Below are 23533 nucleotides of genomic sequence, written 5' to 3' on the forward strand. Positions count from 1 at the left end.
TCATGTTATGCATTCCGCTCATCTCTCATCTTCGTCTTCATCCTTTCATTTCCTTTCAATTCGTCATGTCCATTTGGGCTCTCCAGGCATTCGACTCCGTCTCTTACTTATGCCCACTCGTTCTGCTACCTCTGGCAACCCCGGAGATGCCATGCTGCCATCTCTACTGCCGAGCCCGTCTCTACTACTGAGTCCATCCCTACTGCTCAACCCATCTCTGCTTCTGAGCCCATCGCGACTGCTCGGCGCGCGGCCCACATTCTCCTTATTGCTCAAGCTGCTGTCGCTTCGCGCGCTCATGGTAATATCGTTGCGGGAGCTTAGGGCTGGACTGTTGCCGTTGGCACTGATCCCAATAGCTGCCCTGGAGCTACCCGACGTAGCTAGCGAAGTACGAGGGAGGCGACTCTTTGCGGATACAAATTCGCCGCTGACACGCCGGGGGATACCTGTTGGCCCATCCCTACTTCGGGGCCTGTATAGTGCTCCCTCTCGTTCTCGTTCGACAGCAGCTGTTCGCCGAGGGCTCGCTGCTACTTCGATATAAGTATTACTCGCTAGACTACCTCGGCTCCTATGCGTAGGTGTCTGCGGAACTGACGCCGACGAATGTAAGCCAGGGGGCGTGTAGCTTGCACCCCGTCGGGATCCTGGTCTTCTTGACGACGATGAGCTTGGTACAGCACTGGACACTCCCTCACCGGATCTTCCACTTGGCTCGATATTGGACCGCACCAACTCCGAAGCGAGGTTTCGTACGAGGACAGCCGAGTCCTTCTCTGATAGAGTTTGAATGGCAGCCATGAGAGATCGCACTTGGGAGCTGTTGAGGGATCTCGTTCCATCGCCACTGCCCAAGCCAGGCTCACAGGCATCCATGATAGTCCTCACCAGTCTCAGGAGGTTAAGTCGCACAACGGCCTTCTTGTGAGTCAAACGCTGCGCAATCCCCGCAAACATCTCGGGCTTCGCCAGCGAGGCCGCGACTGACGGGCTAAGGCGTAGCAGTTTGAGCAGTGGTTCCAGTAAGTTGGAATCAAAGGCGTTCACCCTGTTGGTGCTGAAGCAGCTAATAATCGCTCGTGTGAAATTACCATCAGCAAGGTGAGTCTCTACATTAGCTGTTTCCTCCTGTAGCCAGACCAAGATGGCATCGAGCGCAGTAACCTGCCAGTACTGGTCTGTGAGTAGTGATACGTAAAAGTTGAGACCTTTGTTCTGCCACAAGTATCTGCGGCCCTTGGACCCTGAGTGTGCCATGTCGCAGAGTATTGGTAGCGCGAATTCCTTCGGAGGCCGGTCGGTCTGCATGATTCGTAGGAGCAGAGGAATAATACCACCGACAGCAGCATCCTCCTGTCGTTCCTTGCTCAGGCGACAGAGGTTAAATAATGTGTTGAGAACCTGATTAGATATCTCGCGGAAATGTGTCTGACCCTTCTTCATGCTGTAGCTCAGAAGATCAATCAAGAATTCGATAGCATCGGCTGAGTGCAGCGACTCAATCGTTGTGGAAAGCATCGAGAGGTTCTTGATGAACTTGAGCATTGTGATCTGATGTATCGGCGTCATGCGCCGCAGATCCTTTAGTACACTCTTCAGAACTTGCCGATCTGCTACGACCTCCTTGACGTAGTTCTCTGCTTGGCTGAAGAGATAGAAAATGTTGACGATTCGTCCTTCGACGAGTTCACCAAGCTCGTCCTCACCCTCTTCGTCTAAGACTCGGTGCAACACAAGCGCCAGTGGATATAAAATCTTGCTTCGTGAGAAGATTCTGCAAAAATCGTTCTTGGGGGTTGGCCCTTGAAGCTCAAATACGTTCCAGATACCGTTGACCCCAATAAGAACAAGGTCTCGAGTAACGTCGTAATCCTCATCAAGAAACTCGACCAGCACGTTCAGACCACCTGCGGATACAAACATCTGGAGGGTCAATGTCGACGTTTGATACATTTGACGGACAAAAGCAGCCGCCTCAAGACGAATCTCATCTGAATACTGGCGTGCAGCAAACTTGGTAATAATGGGAATGCCACCAACAAAACACAAGTTTTCTTGAATTTCCACGTCGTCCAGGATGATCTGAAGAGTTAGCAGGTCGCGAGTATACTACGGGCACTAAAACTTACTGCATTGACGACTTTAAGGAGCTGCAGGATCATGTACTGCCTGCTTTTGACTGTACAAGGCTCCAAAATTTCAAGAATCGGTAACAACCCGTGAGCGCTGATGATTAGATTCTTCACCTCGTTGTTCTCCCAGAGCAAGGCAAGCTGTGATACGTTAAAAAATCGGTCCTGTGCGTGAAGGACAACAAGAACTTACCAAATCTTCCGAGAACTCAGCCAGGGCATCCTCACCCTCAGTCGTTTTAAGAGATCTTACCAAGTCCTCTACTCTCTCGGCTAACCTGGCATGTCGGTCTCTGGCAATGTTGGCCTCAAGATCCATCTCATCCCATCCTGGGTCCATCGATGCGAAGGGATCGTCTTCATCTTCGTCGTCGCCCAACCAGGAATTGCTCGATACGCGAGACATGAGCATCAAACCGCCATCCTCGGACCCCTTTTCACTCTCCTCCTTCTCCGCTATTGATGATTCAGGTCCGAAAACGTCGCTAAAATCTTCGTCGTCATCTTCTGCGAACTTCTGGATTTCTATCGATGATCGTGTTCGTCGCATTGGTCTGTCAGGGAGAACTGATGGTCGAGACAAAGGCTTCTTCTTCATACTACCTGAGCTAGATTCCTGCATTGACCTTGGTAGTGATGTAAGATCAGATGGGTGAAAGAGTTGTGGTGCATCAGTCTGTCGTGAGTTCTGTAGGTATGTGAGCTTTGATTGCATGGGGTGCAAACACATGTAACTTACTCGTCTAACAGCTTGATTCGCATTGTGGGTGAAGACATTATCGTTATCCACGAATAAATCTGAGAAGTCTTCCATACTTTGTTCCCGATAGATGATATCAGGCCTTGGAGGAAGCTCGAACTTCGTATTTAGACTTGATTTTGTCGGCGATCTGGTCCGGCCAGCGCCAGCGACCTTACTCGAGCTTGACTTATTTCGACTGTGCGTTTTCGCGGGCTCTGAAGATTTCGTGGGCTTCTTCGGCAACGGTCTAATAGTCTGCTCCTGTGGATCAATGTCTTGCCAGTGGCCCGGCCCCTTTATCGTCATTAACTCGCCCTCAAAGTCGTCATCGTACGAATTACTGTCATTTCTTCCATCATTCACTGAGGCAAAGGCTTTGAGACGATCACTCGATAGCAGACCACCGAAGTTGTCTTGTGGCTTGAGATGAGGCAGTTGTAGTGCGCTTGGTGAAATAGCTGTCGCAAAATCATCGTCCCAGTTGTCATCATCTGTGATACGGTCAGGGTTAGGCAAAATACTCAGATACCGAGACTTTAACGCACCAGCTAGTTCAGGCTTACTGAAAGCTCCTGCGCCTGGACGTAGTTTTGCAAGTGATAGTCCTCCCTTGGCGGGAGTTCCACCAAGAAATCTTGACGAAGGCCCGGCATCAGAGCCAGTCGATTGTCGAAGCCTTGGTCCGGATGATTTTAGAGCTTTGTTCCATTGTTTCACTTCCTCCACGGCATCGCTGAAATTGGCTGGTGTTTTTGATACGGGTGCTTCAGTTCGGCGACAGCCTGTGATCCAGGCATGACGAAGTAGTTTTCGGGCAGTCACACGTAGATTGGGGTCTTTTTGGAAGCATTGCATGAGAAAATCACGGGCGGCCTGCCAAGATCAGCAAAAATACCCCCAAATACAACTGGGGAGACTCACAGCAGAAATGCCTTCAGGCAGCGGGGGGTGATCGTCGTTGACAATTGCGAATAGAGCAGGCATAGCAGCCAAGTTGTGATATGGCGGCTTGCCTTGAAGAAGCTCAATAACCGTGCACCCAACACTCCAGATATCGGATGCAGAACTCGCTCCGGAAAGCTGAATGATCTCAGGGGCCATCCAATATGGTGTGCCGACAACCTGTGCCTCCTTATCCTGACCACCAGCGAGGGTGCTGGTTGAAACGCCGAAGTCTGCGAGTTTGACGGTGCCATCCTTTGTGGTGAGAATGTTGGCGCCTTTGATATCTCTATGTATTACACCCTGGTCGTGCAGGTATTGTAGTCCCTGCAGGACTTGCGTCATGTAGACCCCAACCAGATTCTCGGGGAACTTGCCATAGGCCTTGCATATTGAGTGCAGAGAGCCATTCTCACAGTATCTGGGTTTGTTAGTTTTAGAGCTTCAAAGGTAGAATCGAATCACATACTCTAAGATAATGTTGAGGGCGTCAACGGACTTCACAAAGCCAATGTACTTGACAATGTTGTCATGCTACTTCTTATTAGTCTTCAGATATGATACCATCTCAGACCAGGATTCCTACATGAAGGTTCTTGAGCAGATCGATTTCACTCTAAACAGCACTCACTCATGTCAGTTCGCCTGAATCACAAACCATTGAGCTTTAGGGTAGAGCTCAGAAACAACCCACCTCGATCATGCGCAATTCGCTTTTGGGAAGATCTGCGAGCTTGATCTGCTTCACAGCAACCGCCTCGCCATTTCCCCAGTTGAAAGCCTTGTACACAGATCCGAAAGCGCCTTTCCCGAGGCATTCACCTAAACGCTAAAAACAGAAAAGGTAAACGTTAGCGACAACTTTGTACTAAACCCTGCTACTACTCTCGCTTATCATGATATCCGACTTTCCAGGGATCGGGATCGAGCGCCGGTGATATCGGTAGTTGGATATACGCACGTAGTCCTTGAGCCCTGGATCTTGAAGGGCAGAGCTTTCTCGTATCTTGTCTTTTCGTGAGGGCGTTCCTGGTGTATAGGGTCGTTCGCGGGAGGCCACGGCAGCGCGGCCATTGGCGTGGTACTGCCGCTCGGGCATTATCTCTCGGGCGCTCTCTAACTCAGTAATGCTCTGGTTTGGCCGGGACAAGCTGGGTTATGCCTCCTCGGTGAAAGCAGAGGCAGTTTGGCGGAGGAAGGACAATGTTCAGGCCAAGACGGAGATATCATTCCCGGCGAATATCGAAGGAAGGGAGCGGAGCGGCGCAGTGTAATTCGTTTCTACATACGAGATCGGGTTCGGTATAGAGCTGTTGTCGTCGAGCCTGGCGAATGTAGTTGAGCTCGTTGAAAGCTTGGTTGACGTCGTCAGCGTGATCGAGGAGGGGAATGGGATGGACAGGGCCCGTTCGTTCGGTCGTTTCGTTTCGTGCGGTCGCTAACAGAACAGCCCAGGGTTAAAGGAGGGACAGGATGAATAACCCGGGAGGGCAAGGGATTGAATTGCGTGAGTTTGTTGTTAAGAGAGGGAGAGAGAGTGAGTGGAAGGGTCGTAGAAAAATAAAATGAAGTAAACTTGGAGAAAGACAAGAAAAAAAAAAAAAGCAAGGTAAGAAACTGGGTGGAAATTCGGAGCAGGACCAAAAAGCCACTGATCTCCAGTCAATCATGCGCTGGACTGGACTCAACTGAAGGTGTTGTTTCTCGTCTCAGATTCACCTCCATCTCACTAGACTAACTCAACTCATCAGGCAGTGGAGGCTCGCAACCCAACCCGAATCGGCCCAGGGCCTGGGCCAGCCCCGTAAGGTGATGGGTGGTCGGTACATCCTCGTGGCCCTGGACTGCTCGTGCTGTACCTTGAGCTGTGCTCGTTGCGTGACGGGGTGCCCGGGGGGCCCGTGCCGCCTGCAAGTCCAGCGCTCTTCAACGCCCAGCTTCAACTTGCAGGGCCATCCCCCACTAGCTCGCTCGCTATTCAATTCTCCACACTCGCTCGACACAAGCAAGTAAGCAAGCAATGCAAGCAACAACACGCCGACTTATAAAAACAATTCATTGTTAGTAGGACTCGATGATGATGTCAACATCGATTATCAGCACCAGTTTCAAGAGACAAAGTTCTTGGTATGTTTTGGAATTCTTCACTTGCAAGGAACGCTCCACCTTTTGAAACAGTTCATGTTCATGCCATGCCATGCCATGCCATGTAAGCCAAGGCAGTGGATGCATTCAGACACAGACAGGCACACGCAACCCAATATTGGTTGGTATTCTAGTATTCTCTTCCAAGTCAACAACATATCTCATCTCCGCTTATCATTAAACAAAAGTACCGACTTCATAACTACGCCCTCTAAACTAATAAACTCCAACAACGGCCGAACATGCTTACCACACTTCAAAACAAGCCTCACCGTCAACGATCAACTTGGAAACTCATCCGTCACACAAACTCTATAGCCATCCGGGTTATTCTCTTTCAGCCAGCTCCTCCGACGCCTCAAATACCTATTAGTTAGTCAACTTATGTCTTTCCCTGTCAGCAACGACCAACAGCCCAATCGAAATACCTTGCTCTCGAGGACCGCGCCGATCCAACCCTCGAAGCCACTAGTCAATGCGTCTCATATCATCCCAGCAGTCAAGTCAGCTCGACTTGACTTGCTTGATAGAGTTAAGTGACAAGGCGTCAATGCCAAGCTGGGAAAGATATCGTATCTCACCGTCGATCGATATCGTGCACGGAGACTCTCTTTTCTTGTTTCCCTTGTATGTAAGCTGAACCGTAAACTAAACTGAGATCGCAATCTCATTTCTTGTTCAAAGCGCCTCCGCTTGGCTCGGCATTACGTGACGCTGCCATGACGATACTTCACGCCCTCTACAGACACTGAAGCTGAGACATTCACCAATACTACTATATATCGCAATTTATGAGTTATGGCATTCGATTTCTCCCTTGATCAATAGTTCGGCCGCAGGGTCGTCCTTGAGTTTGATATATCATGTCGGCAGCCGTGCTCAACAATCCCTTATACTGCCTCAGGGGAGGCTTATGCCGGCAAATGGAGTGTGATTTCACTAACTGAGCAGCATGTATTGGACGACAAAAGAACATCATATCAACTTGATACCTTATGTCCTCGTATTGCTTTACCTTAGCTGTACATATCGCAAGTTGACAGCACGTAGCCGTCCCGAAGACAAGGTCCTTCAAGCCACATCAAGATAGATCGACCAGGATCTCACGATGATGTGCGTCTAATCGTGGCCGCTTTATGGACCAGCAATCCCGGCACTTATCCATCATATTAGTATGTGGTAGCACAAGCAACGATCCAGAAGTATGTGTTCATTCAACGTCAACTTTCATTAGATCTTCTCCATGCTCATTGCCGAGCCAAAATGATAAAAACCGTACAACTATGATACAATCCGTTGCTGACACTGCTCAGTTTTCCGTTTTAACGCCGTCTGACCAAATCTGTAGCAAGTAATCCCGGTATTTTATATCCCGCTTCAAATCGAATGCAAACTGGTACCGTGCGCCCTCTTTATTCTGTCCCGTCCCCTGGTAGGTTTCGACTGAGGCCAGCCTCAGCCCACCATTCATCGGGAATATCTTCACGTCGTGCTAGGCTACGCACGATGCGCTGCATTCCCATCCAGTCATCTTCAACGTTTGTGTTGCTGCCTGATGCTGTTGAACCCTCTCGGTTCTGTCTGTTTCGTTCCGGTCCTTGCTCATCGTCTGAATTGCCCACGGACAAGTGTCCCACCCAGGCGGAACGTGATCGGAGGGAGCGCTCTCGGCGCAAGGTCCTGAGCCTGTGGTGACGATCACTGGGTACTAGTCCATCCGGGGATCTTCGTTGTCTAGGATCAGAACCAACTGCTCCGTTATCCCGAATGGCGCCTCCATCAATTGGGGAGTCTTGGCCAGCTTCAGGTAGTCTTACGTGAACACGTCGCATCTCTGCCCGGCGTCTTCTGATTCGATCCAGGACGCCCAGAGTCTGGTCAACGTCTTCAGTTTCGGAGCCTTCGCAACCCGACTCACAGGCCTGGTCAGCCAGTGCGTCAGGGTCTTGATCGGGCGTGGTGAAAGAGGTGCCTGATGTAGCACCGGCGCTCTGAGATGCAACATTTGATGCAAAGGAGGAACCCGCGCTAGGTGGTTGAGGGTCAGGGGTAAGCGTGGATAGGAGAGTATCCCAGACCTCTGGACTGAGGCTCCTATCACGGTCGCCAAGTCCGTCGACACGCTGCATAGGTGCGAATCGCGTAATCCTGTTTGACGCACGGAGAGCTTCGCGCATTGCGGAGCGGTGAGCTCGGCGCTGGCTCATTTCTTCAGAGTCATCTGTGCGAATCACGGGGTGCGTTACAGCAGAAGGAAGTCTCTGCGGTTGAGCTCCATTCTCTTCAGGGGCTCGTCCGGGAAGCGCAGACACCGGTACAATCTGAGTTAGTTGTTAGTAAAATCATATAACTTGCACAACTGGGACAAAACATCATCGATGATGGAACTTACCACTGCAGGACGAGGTCGAGGGCCCTCGTGCCAACCCAGATCCCAATCATCGTATAACGGCTGTGAATTGGTGTTGTTTCGGTCTTGCGTGTTGCTGCCATCCCTAAATAGAGAGTTTATGCGCTCTTCAAGCATGTCCCTTCTGCGATCATCTGATCTAGCCATCTCTCTAAGAACATCGCGAAACGGTCTCGCTCGGCGCAGCCCATCAGGACCTCTCGTAGTCTCTAGATCAGGTGGGAATCCAGCTTCAGCCCATGGTACAGAGCGACCATCTCGGCCGGTCAGAGTACCGGACTGTTGTAGCGAACCATCATTTAAGCGGTCGCGAATTGAGAAAATACGGCGATGCGCGGCGCGGCGTTCAATTCGTTCTGTGCGTAGAGTGCGACGAATCGCCGAGCGGGGTGGCGACGTCGCACTGCTCTTCTCTGCAGCTTTGGAAGGGAGATCTGACTCAACGGGGGCAACAAACAATCTGCAAGGCAAGGTTAACAAGTGCACGATATTGAGAGAACGAGGCCGTCACTACTGCGACGAATATGCAAAGCACGAAGCGCGCAATCAAGCAACGGATGTGCGCATTCGCGACATTTGCAGCATGCCTTTGCGTTGATATAGTGAAGCGATGGCGACAACGACAAGATCGATCGACCGGGGCATCACTACGTTGGCGCGATGGCAACGAAGGTAACGGACGGGTAGGTAGGAAAAAAAACAAGGATGCGCTTACGGGAGGCCCATGGCTGATTTAGTGGAAAGTGAATGACGAAAACGAGCGAAAACAGTGAATCAAGGAATCAAAGAATTAAGTCGAGATGATTGCAAAGACCAGAAATTGTTATCATTGATGAAAAGTCGATAGAACAGTGATGACGATGCTGCCTAGAGTAGCAAGGTTGACAAAAGCCAGCGACAAATGCGTGAAGCGTGAAGCGTGAAGCGGGTAATTAACCAGTGGAGAGGATGAAAGAACGGAGTGGGCAACAGGCAAAGGGGGTGCGGGGGGTTCAAGATGCAGCTCCAGGGCAGGGAGACTGCGATGAAATTATTTGACCAATCAGAGGATCTAGAGCTCTTGAGGCTTAGAGCCCAGGGCGTTCAGTTCGCGTGCGCGTCTGATAGTGCTTTCTAAGTGTCGCGATAAGGACCGTTAGTGGACGACCAGCTTCAGCCAATCAACACTAACAGACCACATCTAACCATCCGCTGAACAGATTAAAGATTGCACAGCCACAGAGCCACATCAGGCCACTTTCATCGGCGTTCGGAGAGCGGGTGAATGTGGCTTTCAACACCCCACCCCATGTCGACATGAATTGCCCCAAAGTGAAAAATAATGGACATGGTAATCTCACTCACGTCGTGACGTCTATAACGAAACTCAACTCAACTCATAATCATCACCAAATACGCCAATTCGCCCTGGGTCTGACTCTATCAGCATCTCAGGAGCCTCATACGGCACTTCTCCTCCCCAGCGCCGGGCTCCGATGAGATGCCGTCTCACCTAAGTCTTCATCATGTCTTCCATTCAGGAAATCCAGTTCGCCATTAGCCGTATTAATCGGGTCTTGGCCAGCAAGAGGACACCAGGTTACAGAGATATTCGACTAGGCCTGGATCGTATCAACCGTGCCATACCAGACAAGCAAGAGTGGAAGGGTATTCACGTTGCTGGCACCAATGGCAAAGGCTCAATATGCACCTTTCTTGCTGGTATGTTCAAGCTTGCTGGTCTCGGTTATGGAAGCTTCACATCCCCCGCCTTTCCAGAGAGGCACAATGGTGTCACAATAAATGGTCTTTATGTGAATCCGCGAATGTACGAGATGGAAATGAAGCATGTTGAGGAAAAGTACAACCGTATTGCTGCTGGTTGGAAATACAAGCACGGAGAGGAGCCTCCGAATCTGACACCATTCGAGTTCGAAACAGCAACAGCATTCCGAGTATTCAACAAAATGCATGTTCCCTATGGTATCGTCGAAGTTGGCATGGGTGGTGCCACAGATGCAACCAATGCCATGAAGCAAAAGTCTGTCACAATCATCTCCAAGATCGGCCTCGACCACCAAGAGTACCTCGGAAATTCCATCGAACACATTGCCAAGGTCAAAGCTGGCATTATGCAAAGGAACGTTCCTTGTATTGTTGACCACACTAACAAGCCTTCTGTCATCCATGTACTACGAAAACATGCTCGAGAAATTGGAACAGACATCATCCTTACATGGAAGGGCGAACCATTACTGTTAACTCTCGACAACTCAAAATGGATGCTTGAGAGTTACCAAGTTCAGAATCTGTTGTGTGCAGCCATGGCATTCCGTCATCTCTTCCCGTTGCAGGAGATCAACTTGGACAAGCTCATGGAAACCGATCCTTTCTTACCAGGCCGATTGGAAACAGTTCAAGTCAACGCGCCACTTTCTGGTATTCAGCCGCGGGAAATCCTGGTCGACGGTGCTCACAACATGTTGGGAATCACAGAATTGCGCAACCATGTCAACAAACGACTACGAAAGGGTGACCAACCAGTGACCTGGGTTATGGGTATGTCCCAAAGCAAGCACAAGCCTTTCTTCAAGATGATGGAACGGCTTGTCGAGCCCCAGGACAACTTTGCTATGGTTGAATTCACTCAAGGTCCCAATGATCCTCAGCCTTTGCCCGCCTCATTCGGTACCGAATACGCCCAGATGAAACAAATCGCTCCTGGCAATGTATACTCTGGAACGCCTGACATCGCGAGTGCTCTGCCATGGGCTTGCAAGAAGAGTGGTGGAGGTCCTTTAGTGGTCACGGGGAGTCTTTACCTGATTCGACAATTATTGGGTCTCAAAGGCATTCGTCGAAGAAGAGAACTAGGTACGAGGAGACCTGGCAGAGCTCAGCTCTACCGATATTCCAAGATTGCTCGGGAGAGAAATCTGACAGACGAGGAGGCACGGGAGTTCAAACAGGCGAGACGACACCACTTCCTATCACCGAAACGAAGTAAGGTCTTTGCCCAAGTACACGACGGCGGCCCTATCCAACCACTAAAAGTACCCGTCAAGACAAGAGAGCTGCAAAGGATGGCTGCGTTTCATAATAAACAGGCAGAGGGATATCGGAAGTCTATCGCCGCCATTAAGAGGGATATGGAAAGCCCAAAGAAGAAAACAGATAAGCCTGAAACGGCCGTGGAAAACGTTGCCTCCCGTCTAGCAGACTTGGAGGCACAGGCTGCGAAGCACAAGGCAGAATATGAAGATGCCATGTTCAAAATTAGGGGACATCGTGCACTACCGCACATGAAGTACAAGAGTCATCGACAAGTGTTTGGGTATCCAGCGACCCCCAAGCCCCCAACCAAGTCCCCTTTCCAGCCAGCAGGGTCAAAGAAGAAGCGCAAAGGCAAATCTAAACACTCGTCGAAGGACAACAAGGAGAGCTTTAAAGACCAACTCGCTGCTGCTGAGAAGCAAAGGGCACTGGAGATAAAACAGGCCAAGGCGAGAGATAGCAGCGATCCTTTTGAAGCACAGGTGGCTGCTAACAGGAAAACGGAGGGAAACTCATGATGACTTGGAATGTTTGAATATCTATAACGCAAATGTACTATCACAAAGCGATTTACCTATTGGCAGGGGAAATGGGATTGGGAGATTTGGTAGGATCTATATGTACAATACCAGGGTAGAGGGGTAAAGTCTATCTCAATCTATCATGAAGCCCCAGTCCTCTAATGTGAACACCGTAAAACCCACTTCATATCTTCTTCCTCACACTTTGACAATCTCAATTCGCTGTTTGCTTGATCTGCTCGCGAACTAGGTATTACATGATCACACCCTCACTTTGCATCCAATCTTTCCAACTTCTGAATCCCCTCATCTTCCACCTCACCGCCATGCCACCGTCACATCTTATCATCGTCTGCTGCCACGGAGTTTGGCTCGGTGGCCCAACCCTCGGCCAAGATGAAGGCGAATGGCTAATCGCAGACTTTCAGCGTGGTGAAACCCCGACTTTTGTTCAGCATATTAAAGCTGGCGTAGATGCCCTCGCTCAGAATTGTCGTGGTTCTGTTTTGGTGTTTTCTGGGTATGTAACCCGGCTATCATTTCGCGCATTTTCTAACCATGATAGAGGACCGACGCGCAAAGAGTCGAGAATTTCCGAGGCAGATGGCTACAAAAATATCGCAGCCAAGAACAACTACTGGGGACTGCTACACGATGAAGATATCAACGATGCAGTGTTGTTAGAAGAGCGTGCGCTTGATTCGTACCACAACGTCCTCTTCTCCCTCACGCTCTTTTATTCCCACTACAAAAGATGGCCAGCTCACATGACTATTGTTAGTCATGGTTTTAAGAAAGAGAGACTTGTCGATGGGCACTGCGCAGCTATTGGCTTCCCTCTCGACCGAGTCACCTTCATTGGTATAGATCCGCCCGGTATGGCAGCGTCTTTGAAAGATCAAGACAAAGAAGAGGCGATGAAGGGCGCTGCTTTGGCGATGGGTGAGTGGAGGGATGATCCTCATGGACGAGGGGAGAGTCTTGCTGGGAAGAGAGCGAAGAGGAACCCTTGGGGTGTATGGCAGGGTGTGTTTCCAACTGAAGATGACGATCGTGGTGGTTTGGTTATCAAGATGGAGAACGGAAGCGAAGTTGTGGAAGAGGAAGTAGCACGGCCTTGGTGAACTCTATCACATCTATGTCTATACCGCAAATCTACAGAACACTTTTCTCCCCCTCTCTGACATGTATCTTGCCTCTCGGTCCCCTTTCCACTGCATTAACCAAGAACTGCACAGCATCCTCCACCATCTTGGGACTGAACTTATGTCCAATACCCTCGTATACTCTATCATCCACCTCCAGCCCACCATCGCGATACCAGCCCTTTTCACCCACAGCTTCCTTCAATAACGTCGAAAATTCCTTGGTATTGGCGTACGGAACCAATTCATCGTCACCGCCGGAGCAGAGAAGTAGCTTCTTGTCTTTGACGCGCTCATCCAGAATAGCCCTCAGGCGGCCCTGTTCGGCAGAGGATAGTGAAGGTGGGATGGGCGAATTACCGAAGCAAATAGCCTTAGGGTCGTGTCTGCTGCAGATTTCGATGAGATCTTTGGGGAAGTATTTGCTTCCGATAAAATCAGGGCCGCAGTCGAGTTTCGATCCAGCAGCGCGACCAGACATGAGTCCTGTCTCGTCAGCTTACTTTTGTCGCACTTGACCAGAATAACTCACCTGCGAAATCAGGACACCCGATAATCACCACAGCCGCATCAATTCTCTTCTCCCCAAAGAATGCCTGCCAGGCACCATGTCCACCCAGACTCCAGCCAAGGCACACATGTCCATCAATTTCAAGGCCAAGGTACCCCGAAACAAGGTCCATGAGACTACTCATATCTGATACGCCTCCCTTCACCATGGAAAACATGTCAAGCGCATGAGTCGGATTTCCCTTGCTCCAAGGATGGTTTGCTGATATACTAACCCTTCTAGTTCCGTGGTTGGGCATATCAAATGCCAGGGCGATGAGACCGCGCTTAGAGTTGCTACCAGCTTGCGTGCCCCATGCTCCTATGGTGCGTCTCGCAATATCATTCATGGTGTCTCGTGATCTGGTACGAGGGTGCAGAAGCCACAGGCACGAAACGGGGACATTGGGAGGAAGTTCATCAAGGCCATAGACATCGACACGCAAACCCGCCATATGAATGGTCTTGAGGGAAATTTCTGGGGCGGCCGGAAGGCCTTCGGTGACGTATTTGACAGACATGGCGAGATATTATGAAAAAAACCTTCGTATGAGAAGAATGAGCAGAGATTGAAGTTGCTGTTTTGAAGTGATGTCCATGGATATTCATTATATCCGATCTTCCCCAGGATCGCCGGTGGGTCTAGGGTAGCGAGCCGGTGTCGGCCCCATGATTTCGGAGAAGCATCATATTATAGACAAGGATCAAAAGCACTAAGATGTAAATGGTTATTCGTATTCAGAATATGTCTCATTGGTATTTTTCACTCCAAAAGGTACATTGTGCGGTTGTGGGAAGATTGTGCGTGGTAATCTTGTAAAGACCTCTCTTATTTGACGTTGAAGTCAAACAATAATTCTTAGAAACCCTCGGCCCCAAAAACCACAAACGCAAGACCTGGTTTAGGAATATTGTCGTAGTGACTATAAGATTGACAACATAGATTTACGTTAAAATGCTGCACCTCTCAAGGTTTCAAAGCAATCATTAATTCACGTCGTGCTGCTATTGCCTCACGCAAACTAACTTATATAAAAAAGGGGTTAAATGAAACCAACATCATCATCCATCGCCATGCTGCTGTAAAGCAGTAAACAAAGAAACAAAAACCTGCCAAGCCCTTCCTCAACGCCGTGTCGGTATCGTGCCTGTCCCGTTGTCCACTGCCCTATCCCAGTCCAGCCCAGTCCAGTTCCTTATGCTGCCTGCGAAAAAAATAATGTGTGCTGATTCGAAAAAAGAAATTCCATGTCGTCCAACTTCTAAGTCCGTTCTACGGCTCAGTACTCCCTGAGAAGTACACTGAACTCCTGCGTAATGGTCTGCCGAGCAGACATCTGTAGTTTTGTAACTCTGGAGCCCGTGACTTTTAATCAACCTTCCAGTGGTCATGCTCATCAGAGCCCAGATAGAGCTCGACACCGTACAAAACCATTGTCAGGCCGATGTTGGCCCACTGCCAGTTACTGCCCTCAACATCACCACCTCGGAGAGTCCAGCCATCTGGACCGTCACTGGTGGAGAAATGCTGTAAGAGCAGACTGGTGTAGACTGCTATTAAAATTGACGGCGAGAACCAGCTGAGGAATCCCAAGAATTTACTTGCAGTCTCAGAGTCCTCCCAATCTGGTTCTTGCATCATGGCTTGCGCACCCGACTCGCGGATTGAGGGGATGATACGTGTAGCGCAGTAGAATACCAAAGAGCGGTATGTTAGCGAAATGATGACGGATGGCGTGATAGTCTGGAAGGCGGCATATAGTAGCGCCAATGACGAGTGAACAGCGGATGGCAATGAGCCCAGCATGTGGAGGAAAGTCGAGTAAGATGCCATGATGACAGGCGGTAAAGGTGGAATATCAGACTCTGAGCCATCGTGATCTTGCGTATGATCTGCATTTTCTGATGGCAGATAATCGGTGAAGATCTGGTAGATGCAGAGCACAATATAGGCAAACAGAAGCGACGACTCAATAGGATTGCCGCGACCACTGCCGATGCCAAAAGCGCACAGGAACACGGCAGTTGTCATCGCGATGCCAATAAGGGTAGCATCAAGGTTGCCGATTTGAGGGAATTGTGCTACCCGCCAAAGGAAGTATACGGCGCTAGCCATGATGGAGCTGGAGAGAACCAGAAGAACGATCTGCGCCAGGGTTAGCAAGTGCCAGATTCGATGATTTGATATAAAACTTACCAACCAAGTATCGCTTCTTCCACGGTTGACAAGCCATCTTGTGAGCTGTCCCGCTGCCTGGATGACCAGCAAGGTACAGAAGCCCTCCAGAAGCTGGAACACGGGCCCCGAATACCGTAGCAGGTTATCCCACCCACCCAGCGTGATCGTCTCAACCAAGCCGTCCTTGCCAAACATCCATTCCCTCCAGCTTGTGCTCTTGGAGTTAAACAGACCACCCACTGTTCGCTCCACCCAATTTGTGTTGTCGGCATCGACAGCGAACTGTCCCAGCGCCCAGATGAGGAGGGCGGGGATGATGATCCACTGCGACAATCGTAGAAATCCAGAAAGGAAATACCGCGAGCGTGACTTTTCCGGCGTCAAAAGCTCGAGGCTGGAATATATAAAGTAGAAGAGGAACAGGGCTAGACTGTAAGCCAGCCCACTATCGCGACCGCCGACATCGAAAGCGACGGGGATGGAGAGGACGATGCTGAGCAGAAAGATAGAGCTGAATAGCGCCCTGAATAACCACCACATCGGAGCGAAGAGATGGCAGGCGTAGGCCGCGCCGAGGGGAGGGTATCGAGGTCGTCGGTTACGTTCAGCAGTTGGGCATCCAAGTGCGATAGGTCAGGCGATAGGGAAGAATATCGTGACAGCTAAGATGTCGCCCAGTGTGCGGAGTAGGGAGTTTCAAGGGGAGAATTCACCCATCGATAAAACTCGTTCGTCTCGATTTCGTCAAAGTGCGTGCAATATATCGAAGGTCGGTGACAAGCGGCAGAGCTCGAGCGGAACAAGATGAAGCAGTTTTGGGGTTGAAGAGTTCAAGATCAAGATAAAACGGTCAGTTCCCCAAAGTTGGCGGTTGGTCGGTCTAAAATTCACGGCGGTAGGGTAAAGGTACGTAGTGATTTGGAGCTCCCGTCTGTCAAATCTGGGTTCGGCTGTTGCTTGATGTTTGAGTGTGACTTGCGCACACAGCAATGCAATGTGGCTAATCGAGGTAGCGGCCAAATTTTGCTTATCGTCTGCTATCTTCACGTGGCAGAGGCAGCTCAGGTCTAAAGTAGTCACCCGGCCGCTAAAACCAGGTAAAGTTTACCGTTTCGTTTGATTATTGGCACGTGCTAATGATCTTGATATTCTCTTGTTTTTTTGGGCTGATTCAACAGACCAAGTTTCATGTTTCAAGAAAGGCAGGTTTATGCGTTGTGAGTTTTGACCGATCGACCAAACAGATGCTGCTAGGATGACCTGGGTTGGCTGGTGCATAGCGTCACATCAACATGATAGGTTCGCAGCACATCTCGCAATCAAGAGAGTCGATCAGTACCTACATAAAGCAGGGCAAGCAAGCAAGATCTGGGACAATGACAGCATCAGAGGGTAACCTCAGCACTGACAAATCTTCCGGTCTAAGTGTTATCAATCACCAAAATCTGCAAGATCTTAAGTATGATGCATCGCCGTGCCTACGAAATCTTGATTCAACAAAACCAAGGTCATGAAACCAAAATCAACTGAATAACAAGTTAATTATTCACAACCTCAAGATAAGACTCATTCAGCTTAGCTTAGCTTAGCTTGCTTGCCTTCCACGTTGGGCGTAAGTCGCGTCTTGTACTTATCCGTATATGCCTGTAACCGACCCCACCTCGTGATCTGCAAAACACGGCCAAAGCCCCACGCATCCACTTCAGGTAAGAGTTTGTCTCCACGTCGTGTTAGAGCCTCCTCATTCTTACTCCTGCATCATCACAACCATCCACCCGTCGAAAGTCACCTACTTCCTCCTATCGCCAACCCCAACAATCTTCTTTTTAATCCCTTGTGATTTGATGACCATGGCTATTTTGTGTTCTTGCGCTAGTGCGCAGATTCTCGTGTCTTATTATCCTCCCAATCTAACACAACATCTGTATTCATCCATTAGTTGCTCGGCCCTGCTTGCCCATGATTTGAAATTGAAAATGCTGCTCGAGTGACGCAACATCGCCTTCCTTCAATTGCAATCCTACTAGCGCCAAATGACCTGGAAGCAAACGTTGACTTGCCTCCTGCCGATCGAGAACGCGATGCGATATCGATATAATATCCAGAACAATTGTACCAAGTGTTGCCATTGTAATGAGCAGGAAACTGTAACGTGGACCTGATGCGAGAGAGAGTAATCTTGGCCAACGCGAAATCATGGTGTCTGCTGTATCAAGTCAGCAGATTTCATGACGTTGGGACATACAGCTGCACAGATGCTGCGATGCTATAAGATTAATCAGTATGATGCAAGTGCATTTATCTTACATTCCTATTTCTCAATAGCTTGAGAATTATCTATTCACATGTTTACTGTGGTGTATGTGTTGTCCCTATGGGTGTGGTGGTCGCTATGGTCGTGACCATATTGGGTAGTGGCGACAGCCTCAACACATTTTGAGAAATGCCTTGAGTGTGGAGGACATATGGCGATGACTCCAAACCACCTTGGAATCATCGCAGCGCTGTATTGGGCGGGGTATCAAGAGCTTCACGTCGCTAACGCTTCACAATGCCGCTGAAGCCTGCCCACCAGCTGGCAAAGCGCCAGCCACCCAGTAGCACGCTGGCAACCCCGCTTGCCTCACCAGAGCTCACAGCACCACCGCTCAAACTCGCACCAGGAAGGGCATCAGAAGAGGAGGGGATATAATCTGATCTGAATCACCTCTCTTCCAAGGGGGAGCAGGAGGCGCCGGGGTAACCGGTCAGGACAAACTGCTCTCGCCTGGTGGATAAGGAATTCGAAAATCCGACGACACCCCGAGTTCGAACCCCAACGACATACCCGACGACAACCCCGACGACAAAAAAAACCCGAAAAATCCCTAGGTGGTGGGGGAACAGAAGGCGCCAGAGCAACTGGTCAGGTCAAACTGTTCCCGCCGAAGGAAATGGCTCGACGACAAACCCCGACGACAAAGAGATGTAGGAGGCTTATCACCAGCCTCCGAACTCTTTTGCCATTTTGGCATATTTTATTTTTATATCTAAGCTTACTGTATGCATTGTGATATTCTCCTTTTGCAAGATTTTAAGATTGACTGAAATGAAACTACTGAATTAAAATGACTTCTGTGTTAGAGGAACGTGTTATGAAATGAAATTGCTACTTAAGCTGAAGTGGATGATGTATGTTGATGTTGCGCTGTGTGAATGTATGGAATGATATAGGCGAAATAATATGGCATGGTATTGCGATGCGCGAAAAGACATACTAAGCAATTGTGATTAAATCAGTATAAAGCATTAGCTCTTGAATGCTTCTCTTTACATTTGATATTGACAATGATTGATTGACGTTGAATGTGATGCTTCATTATTGGCTGGAGATTCGATCGCCCAGAGATCGCCTAGCCCTTGGCACTAGCTTGGCGATAACCTCGCTGGCTGTGGATATCAATCACAGACAACACCACAGACGCTCACGAATTGCTTTGCGAAATAAGCTTAAAGGCCCCACATGCGCACAGGACGTTGCGTTCTCTCGTCCTGGAGATGAATCCCCGAACTCCCCGAGACTTGCAAAATGAAATGAAAACAGAGCAATGGGCAAATGGTGGAACGTTCTTACGTGAGAGACTGACAAAACGATACGATATGGCTCACAACCCCAAGAAAAGCCCGACGAGCCGCAATTCATTTCTCCTAGCCTAAATGACGCCTTCTAGGGATTCGATGATGCGACAGCAGGGTCTAAAGTCAACGACCAGGACGGGAATGGCACCACTCTTATTTCCATGGAGAGGGGGTAAACGCTCCGGACCCTCGGGACGTGGTTCGTTGGTCTAGGCAAACTTCAAGCCTGTTGCCATTTTTGGTTTCCTTTGGCACTAGCGATTGCATCATTCCTGAAGACTCGGGCCATTCTTGATCATCTCCCCGTGAGCAACGGCGATGAAGAACAAGGCTATCGAAAGATAGACCGATCGAAACACTCGGGAAGTCCTCATTAAGAAAAAGGGTTCACAAGCATCAACCTTCTGATGAATTGACACCGCTGTGACGTTGGGCCTGCATAACCCTGCAGCGAAGATCATAACCTCAATTGCTTGTTGTTGGTTTGGCTCAAGCATCTTTCTCTCTTGAGCTCAGATCAATCTTATCACAGCTGACCACAATCACATCCGATCATCCATCTGGTTGACGCCTCATCAATAGTTGATTGTTGCTCACTATCCGGCCGAATTGCGTGCGATCTATCGGTATCAGCTTGCAGGAACAGGCTTGCAAAGTCGGACTCGCCTCCATCGCTCATGTACGTAAAAGCTACGTTACGCATGCACCACAGCTCAAGACCCCACGCGTTGGAGGACAGTGATCCAGTCAGGAATGTTGAAATCACCTTGTTTTGAGCCCCTGCCAGGCAGCAGGGAATACATCTAGGATCGACCTGACGGAGATTCCGGTGGATTTGCACCTTGGACGATGATGCGACCCAAATGGGCCTTTACTGGCTGACGTGCAGCTTCAGTCTGGGTCGTCGGGGTTGTTAGAGGTCTGGTACGGATGTTCGGCACATGGCGTGGACCGGGTGGGGGCCCCGTTCGCCGCTCCGGATAGATTTGCGGCCTATGGCTCCACTTCATTTGTCCGCTCATATCTAACGTTGGTAGGTATTTGGCGACACTCCGGTGTGTGGAACATCTGATCCATCGTGAGTGGTGTGCTGTGTTGCGGTTTGTCGTGAATTGCTATCCTAGCGTGAGCTTTGATAGATGAGGGCCAAAGAGGATCGATATGGACGACGTCCGAGGGGATCAATGAAGAGACTGACGACTAAAAGACCCCATATCTAGTTCAGTAGTGAGCTTCTACGCCGAGGATGGAAGCAGGCTCTGAACCTTGTTTGTGTGACCAACAGCCAAGTTGGTAGGGATCGTAGGATCGCAACCTTGGTGTGGTATTATGTCTGAGAATTGAGATCTTCTCACCCTCTTTAAATGCAGCTGCTTTCCCAGCATTTTCTTTCGCCCACACCTAGCACTTGCCTGGTTTGTGATTTGTGCCTGGTCCACCTTTCTTCTTTTGCTCTTGTTGCGATACCGTTACATCTTGAACTATCGTGGTGTTTCAATTCAACACAACACACCTTTCAGTCCTGACAAGCTCACCCTCTCCTCATACACTGTCATAATGGCTGAAAAGACATCTCTCGGTTCTGGGGATGGAAGCCCTGACCCAGAACGTCGCCAATCTGAACTCCAAACTCCTTCGTCACGATGGGCGTCTCTGTTTGGTGGCGAGGGTGTCACTGCTGGACCTCGAATTGCTCAATTGCCCGAATTTGTGAGGCGTGATCTCTCAGACTCTGAGGACTCAAGCTCTGCGATTCTCAACAAACAGCTGGCTGCGGAACAGGGAGAACAGATCCAGTACCGCACTTGCTCATGGCAAAAAACTGCTGGTCTGCTTTTCAGCGAATACATTTGTCTTGCCATCATGAGTTTCCCTTGGTCGTACAGTGTTCTCGGATTGGTGCCTGGTATTATTCTGACGATTATTGTTGCTCTCATCGTTCTCTACACCAGTCTCGTTCTCTGGGAATTCTGCCTCCGCCATCCAGAGATGCGCGATGTTTGCGATATTGGACAGATGCTATTTTGGGACAAGAAGTGGGCTTGGTGGGCAACTGCTGTGTGCTTCATTCTGAACAACACCTTCATTCAAGGTCTTCACGTTTTGGTTGGTGCCAAGTACCTCAACACCATGACCGAAGCCGATGATGTTGGCAGCTGCCGCACCGTTATGTTTTCGGTTATCGTTGCTGTCATCAGCTGGGTCTGCTCCCTGCCCAGGACGTTCGACATGATGGCCAAGCTCGGAACAGCATCGGCTTTCTTCACATTCATTTCCGTTCTGCTCGCCGCCATCTTCGCTGGTATCCAGGATCACCCATTTGGATATGATCCTGCAAAGCTGGGCGAGCCTATTGTTACAGCTATCCCTGTCAAGGGCACGACCTTTGTCAACGGAATGTCCGCTTTTCTCAACATCAGCTATACCTTCATCGGCCAGATTACCCTGCCCAGCTTCATTGCAGAGATGCGAGATCCCCGTGACTTCCCCAAGGCTCTGTGGGCGTGTACGATTGCTGAGATCATCGTTTTCAGTCTCGTTGGAGCCATCGTATATGCTTATACCGGCAACCAGTATGTGACCGCGCCGGCTTTTGGTTCGCTCGAGAACGTGTACAAGAAGGCGGCCTTCTCGTTTATGATTCCTACCATCATCTTCCTTGGCACTCTCTATGCCTCAGTATCAGCACGCTTCGTCTTTTTCCGACTCTTCCGAAACTCCAAGCACTTGAACAGTCACACCCTTGTTGGTTGGGGATCTTGGAGTGGAATTCTTCTTGTGACTTGGATCTTTGCTTTCATCATCGCCATGGTCATCCCCTTCTTTAACTCTTGTAAGTGCTCGACGGAGAGTTATTGCATCGATCGTTGCTAACCGCCACCTTCCAGTGCTTTCCGTTATGTCGTCTCTCTTCGATAGTTGGTTTGGCTTCATTTTCTGGGGAGTTGCCTATTTCCGAATGCGCAAAGCTGATAAAGAGATTGGTCGACGACATGGCAAGATCGCTGATCTCACCGGAAACATTGTTAACCTCATCTTGATTGCGATTGGTATTATGTTTCTTACTGTTGGTACATATGCCAGTGTACAGGGTATTATCGACCAGTACGAGGCTGGCACCGTGGCTGGCGTATTCTCGTGTGCATCCAACGGTCTTTGAAGAAGAGGAGAGAAGGGGGAAGTTGTAGGGAAACACGTTACCTTATGCAATGATACCCGAGCCAGAACAATACACGCGGAGTTGGTCTTTCTTGATCGAGACGATGGTGGGTTGCTTTCAGCCACGATCGGTCCCGTTACGTAGTACATGGAATTGTAGAATTGGGTCCCGCATGGTAAATCATTGAAATAGAAGTCGACATGTCGTAGATGTTGAAGTAAAGTTGAAGTGGAGGTTGAGGCTCTGCCTGAGCTGAACCTTAGCTCGACACCCACGCCAACCAGCTCTTGCCAAGAACGCCCAGAACTTGTCGTCACATGCGCTTTCCCCATTGTTGCATTTCCTTTAAAGCATATTCATATCATAAATTGCTAGTCCAGCTCGAGCTGAACGGGAATTAGTGAGGCAACGCTACTGGTCACTCCAACATATATATGTCGATTCTAGGAATTTGACAGCTTTGACCTACCTTGGCATCTGGTGTATTCGGATGGAACCTTATTTCCTTAAGCTTGAACATTGAATTGATAGTGACACTGAAGAAGCCTTCTTTATTCACCATCTATACACTCAAGTTGAGTATTTGGGAAAGACACGTTGGCAATATAGTATTCGTATTCGCACTTCATGGGGACCAAGAATCGCATTCTGTTGTATCCTCATTGTGGTGGTCCACCTATCAAGGGAAAAGCCCTACCAGATTGCCGCAATTACGCATCTCGCCAACGGAATCGAGAGAGATAGAGCTAGGGAGTTTCCAAGAAATACCGAATAATCGTATGGTCCTGGTGTTTATCAACGGAAATTGACGGTCCCGAATGGCACTACTCGAACCATTTCCCCTCTTGTCGTTCGACAATATTATTCAAAGGATGAAGGGGGGTTTTCAATTTTTTTTTTTTATAGTATTTTATTTATTTATTTATCATTGAGGTTGTAAGCAACATCATCACA

At 49.4% G+C, this 23533-nt stretch overlaps 7 protein-coding genes; 3 read left to right on the forward strand and 4 right to left on the reverse strand.

Annotated features, from left to right (window-relative positions):
- Nucleotides 1–63: 63 nt before the first annotated feature.
- On the reverse strand, nucleotides 64–4918 carry FFUJ_07067 (sepH-like protein; the record flags this gene model as incomplete). XM_023577278.1 has 9 exons in its annotated part: nucleotides 64–2085; nucleotides 2133–2276; nucleotides 2329–2823; nucleotides 2875–3750; nucleotides 3799–4240; nucleotides 4289–4353; nucleotides 4406–4435; nucleotides 4514–4641; nucleotides 4705–4918. The coding sequence occupies 9 exons, from the start codon at nucleotides 4916–4918 to the stop codon at nucleotides 64–66; spliced, it is 4416 nt and encodes a 1471-aa protein (XP_023430373.1).
- A 2458-nt stretch (nucleotides 4919–7376) lies between these two features.
- FFUJ_07068 (uncharacterized protein) lies at nucleotides 7377–9100 on the reverse strand (the record flags this gene model as incomplete). XM_023577279.1 has 3 exons in its annotated part: nucleotides 7377–8285; nucleotides 8357–8834; nucleotides 9090–9100. The coding sequence occupies 3 exons, from the start codon at nucleotides 9098–9100 to the stop codon at nucleotides 7377–7379; spliced, it is 1398 nt and encodes a 465-aa protein (XP_023431419.1).
- Nucleotides 9101–9879: 779 nt separating this feature from the next.
- FFUJ_07069 (related to tetrahydrofolylpolyglutamate synthase) lies at nucleotides 9880–11925 on the forward strand (the record flags this gene model as incomplete). Its single annotated transcript, XM_023577280.1, has 1 exon — nucleotides 9880–11925. One exon carries the CDS (start codon nucleotides 9880–9882, stop codon nucleotides 11923–11925), a length of 2046 nt encoding a protein of 681 aa, XP_023430374.1.
- A 329-nt stretch (nucleotides 11926–12254) lies between these two features.
- FFUJ_07070 (uncharacterized protein) lies at nucleotides 12255–13052 on the forward strand (the record flags this gene model as incomplete). XM_023577281.1 has 2 exons in its annotated part: nucleotides 12255–12448; nucleotides 12494–13052. 2 exons carry the CDS (start codon nucleotides 12255–12257, stop codon nucleotides 13050–13052), a joined length of 753 nt encoding a protein of 250 aa, XP_023430375.1.
- Nucleotides 13053–13083: 31 nt separating this feature from the next.
- Nucleotides 13084–14143, reverse strand: FFUJ_07071 (uncharacterized protein; the record flags this gene model as incomplete). XM_023577282.1 has 3 exons in its annotated part: nucleotides 13084–13559; nucleotides 13606–13669; nucleotides 13742–14143. The coding sequence occupies 3 exons, from the start codon at nucleotides 14141–14143 to the stop codon at nucleotides 13084–13086; spliced, it is 942 nt and encodes a 313-aa protein (XP_023430376.1).
- Nucleotides 14144–14991: 848 nt separating this feature from the next.
- Nucleotides 14992–16341, reverse strand: FFUJ_07072 (related to ICE2-protein with role in forming and/or maintaining the cortical ER network; the record flags this gene model as incomplete). XM_023577283.1 has 2 exons in its annotated part: nucleotides 14992–15768; nucleotides 15820–16341. The coding sequence occupies 2 exons, from the start codon at nucleotides 16339–16341 to the stop codon at nucleotides 14992–14994; spliced, it is 1299 nt and encodes a 432-aa protein (XP_023430377.1).
- Nucleotides 16342–20976: 4635 nt separating this feature from the next.
- FFUJ_07073 (related to neutral amino acid permease) lies at nucleotides 20977–22579 on the forward strand (the record flags this gene model as incomplete). XM_023577285.1 has 2 exons in its annotated part: nucleotides 20977–22252; nucleotides 22308–22579. 2 exons carry the CDS (start codon nucleotides 20977–20979, stop codon nucleotides 22577–22579), a joined length of 1548 nt encoding a protein of 515 aa, XP_023430378.1.
- Between the last annotated feature and the right edge of the window lie 954 nt (nucleotides 22580–23533).

This window comes from Fusarium fujikuroi, chromosome FFUJ_chr05 (genome assembly GCF_900079805.1).
Source record: "Fusarium fujikuroi IMI 58289 draft genome, chromosome FFUJ_chr05".
Classification (NCBI taxonomy): Eukaryota; Fungi; Ascomycota; class Sordariomycetes; order Hypocreales; family Nectriaceae; genus Fusarium; species Fusarium fujikuroi.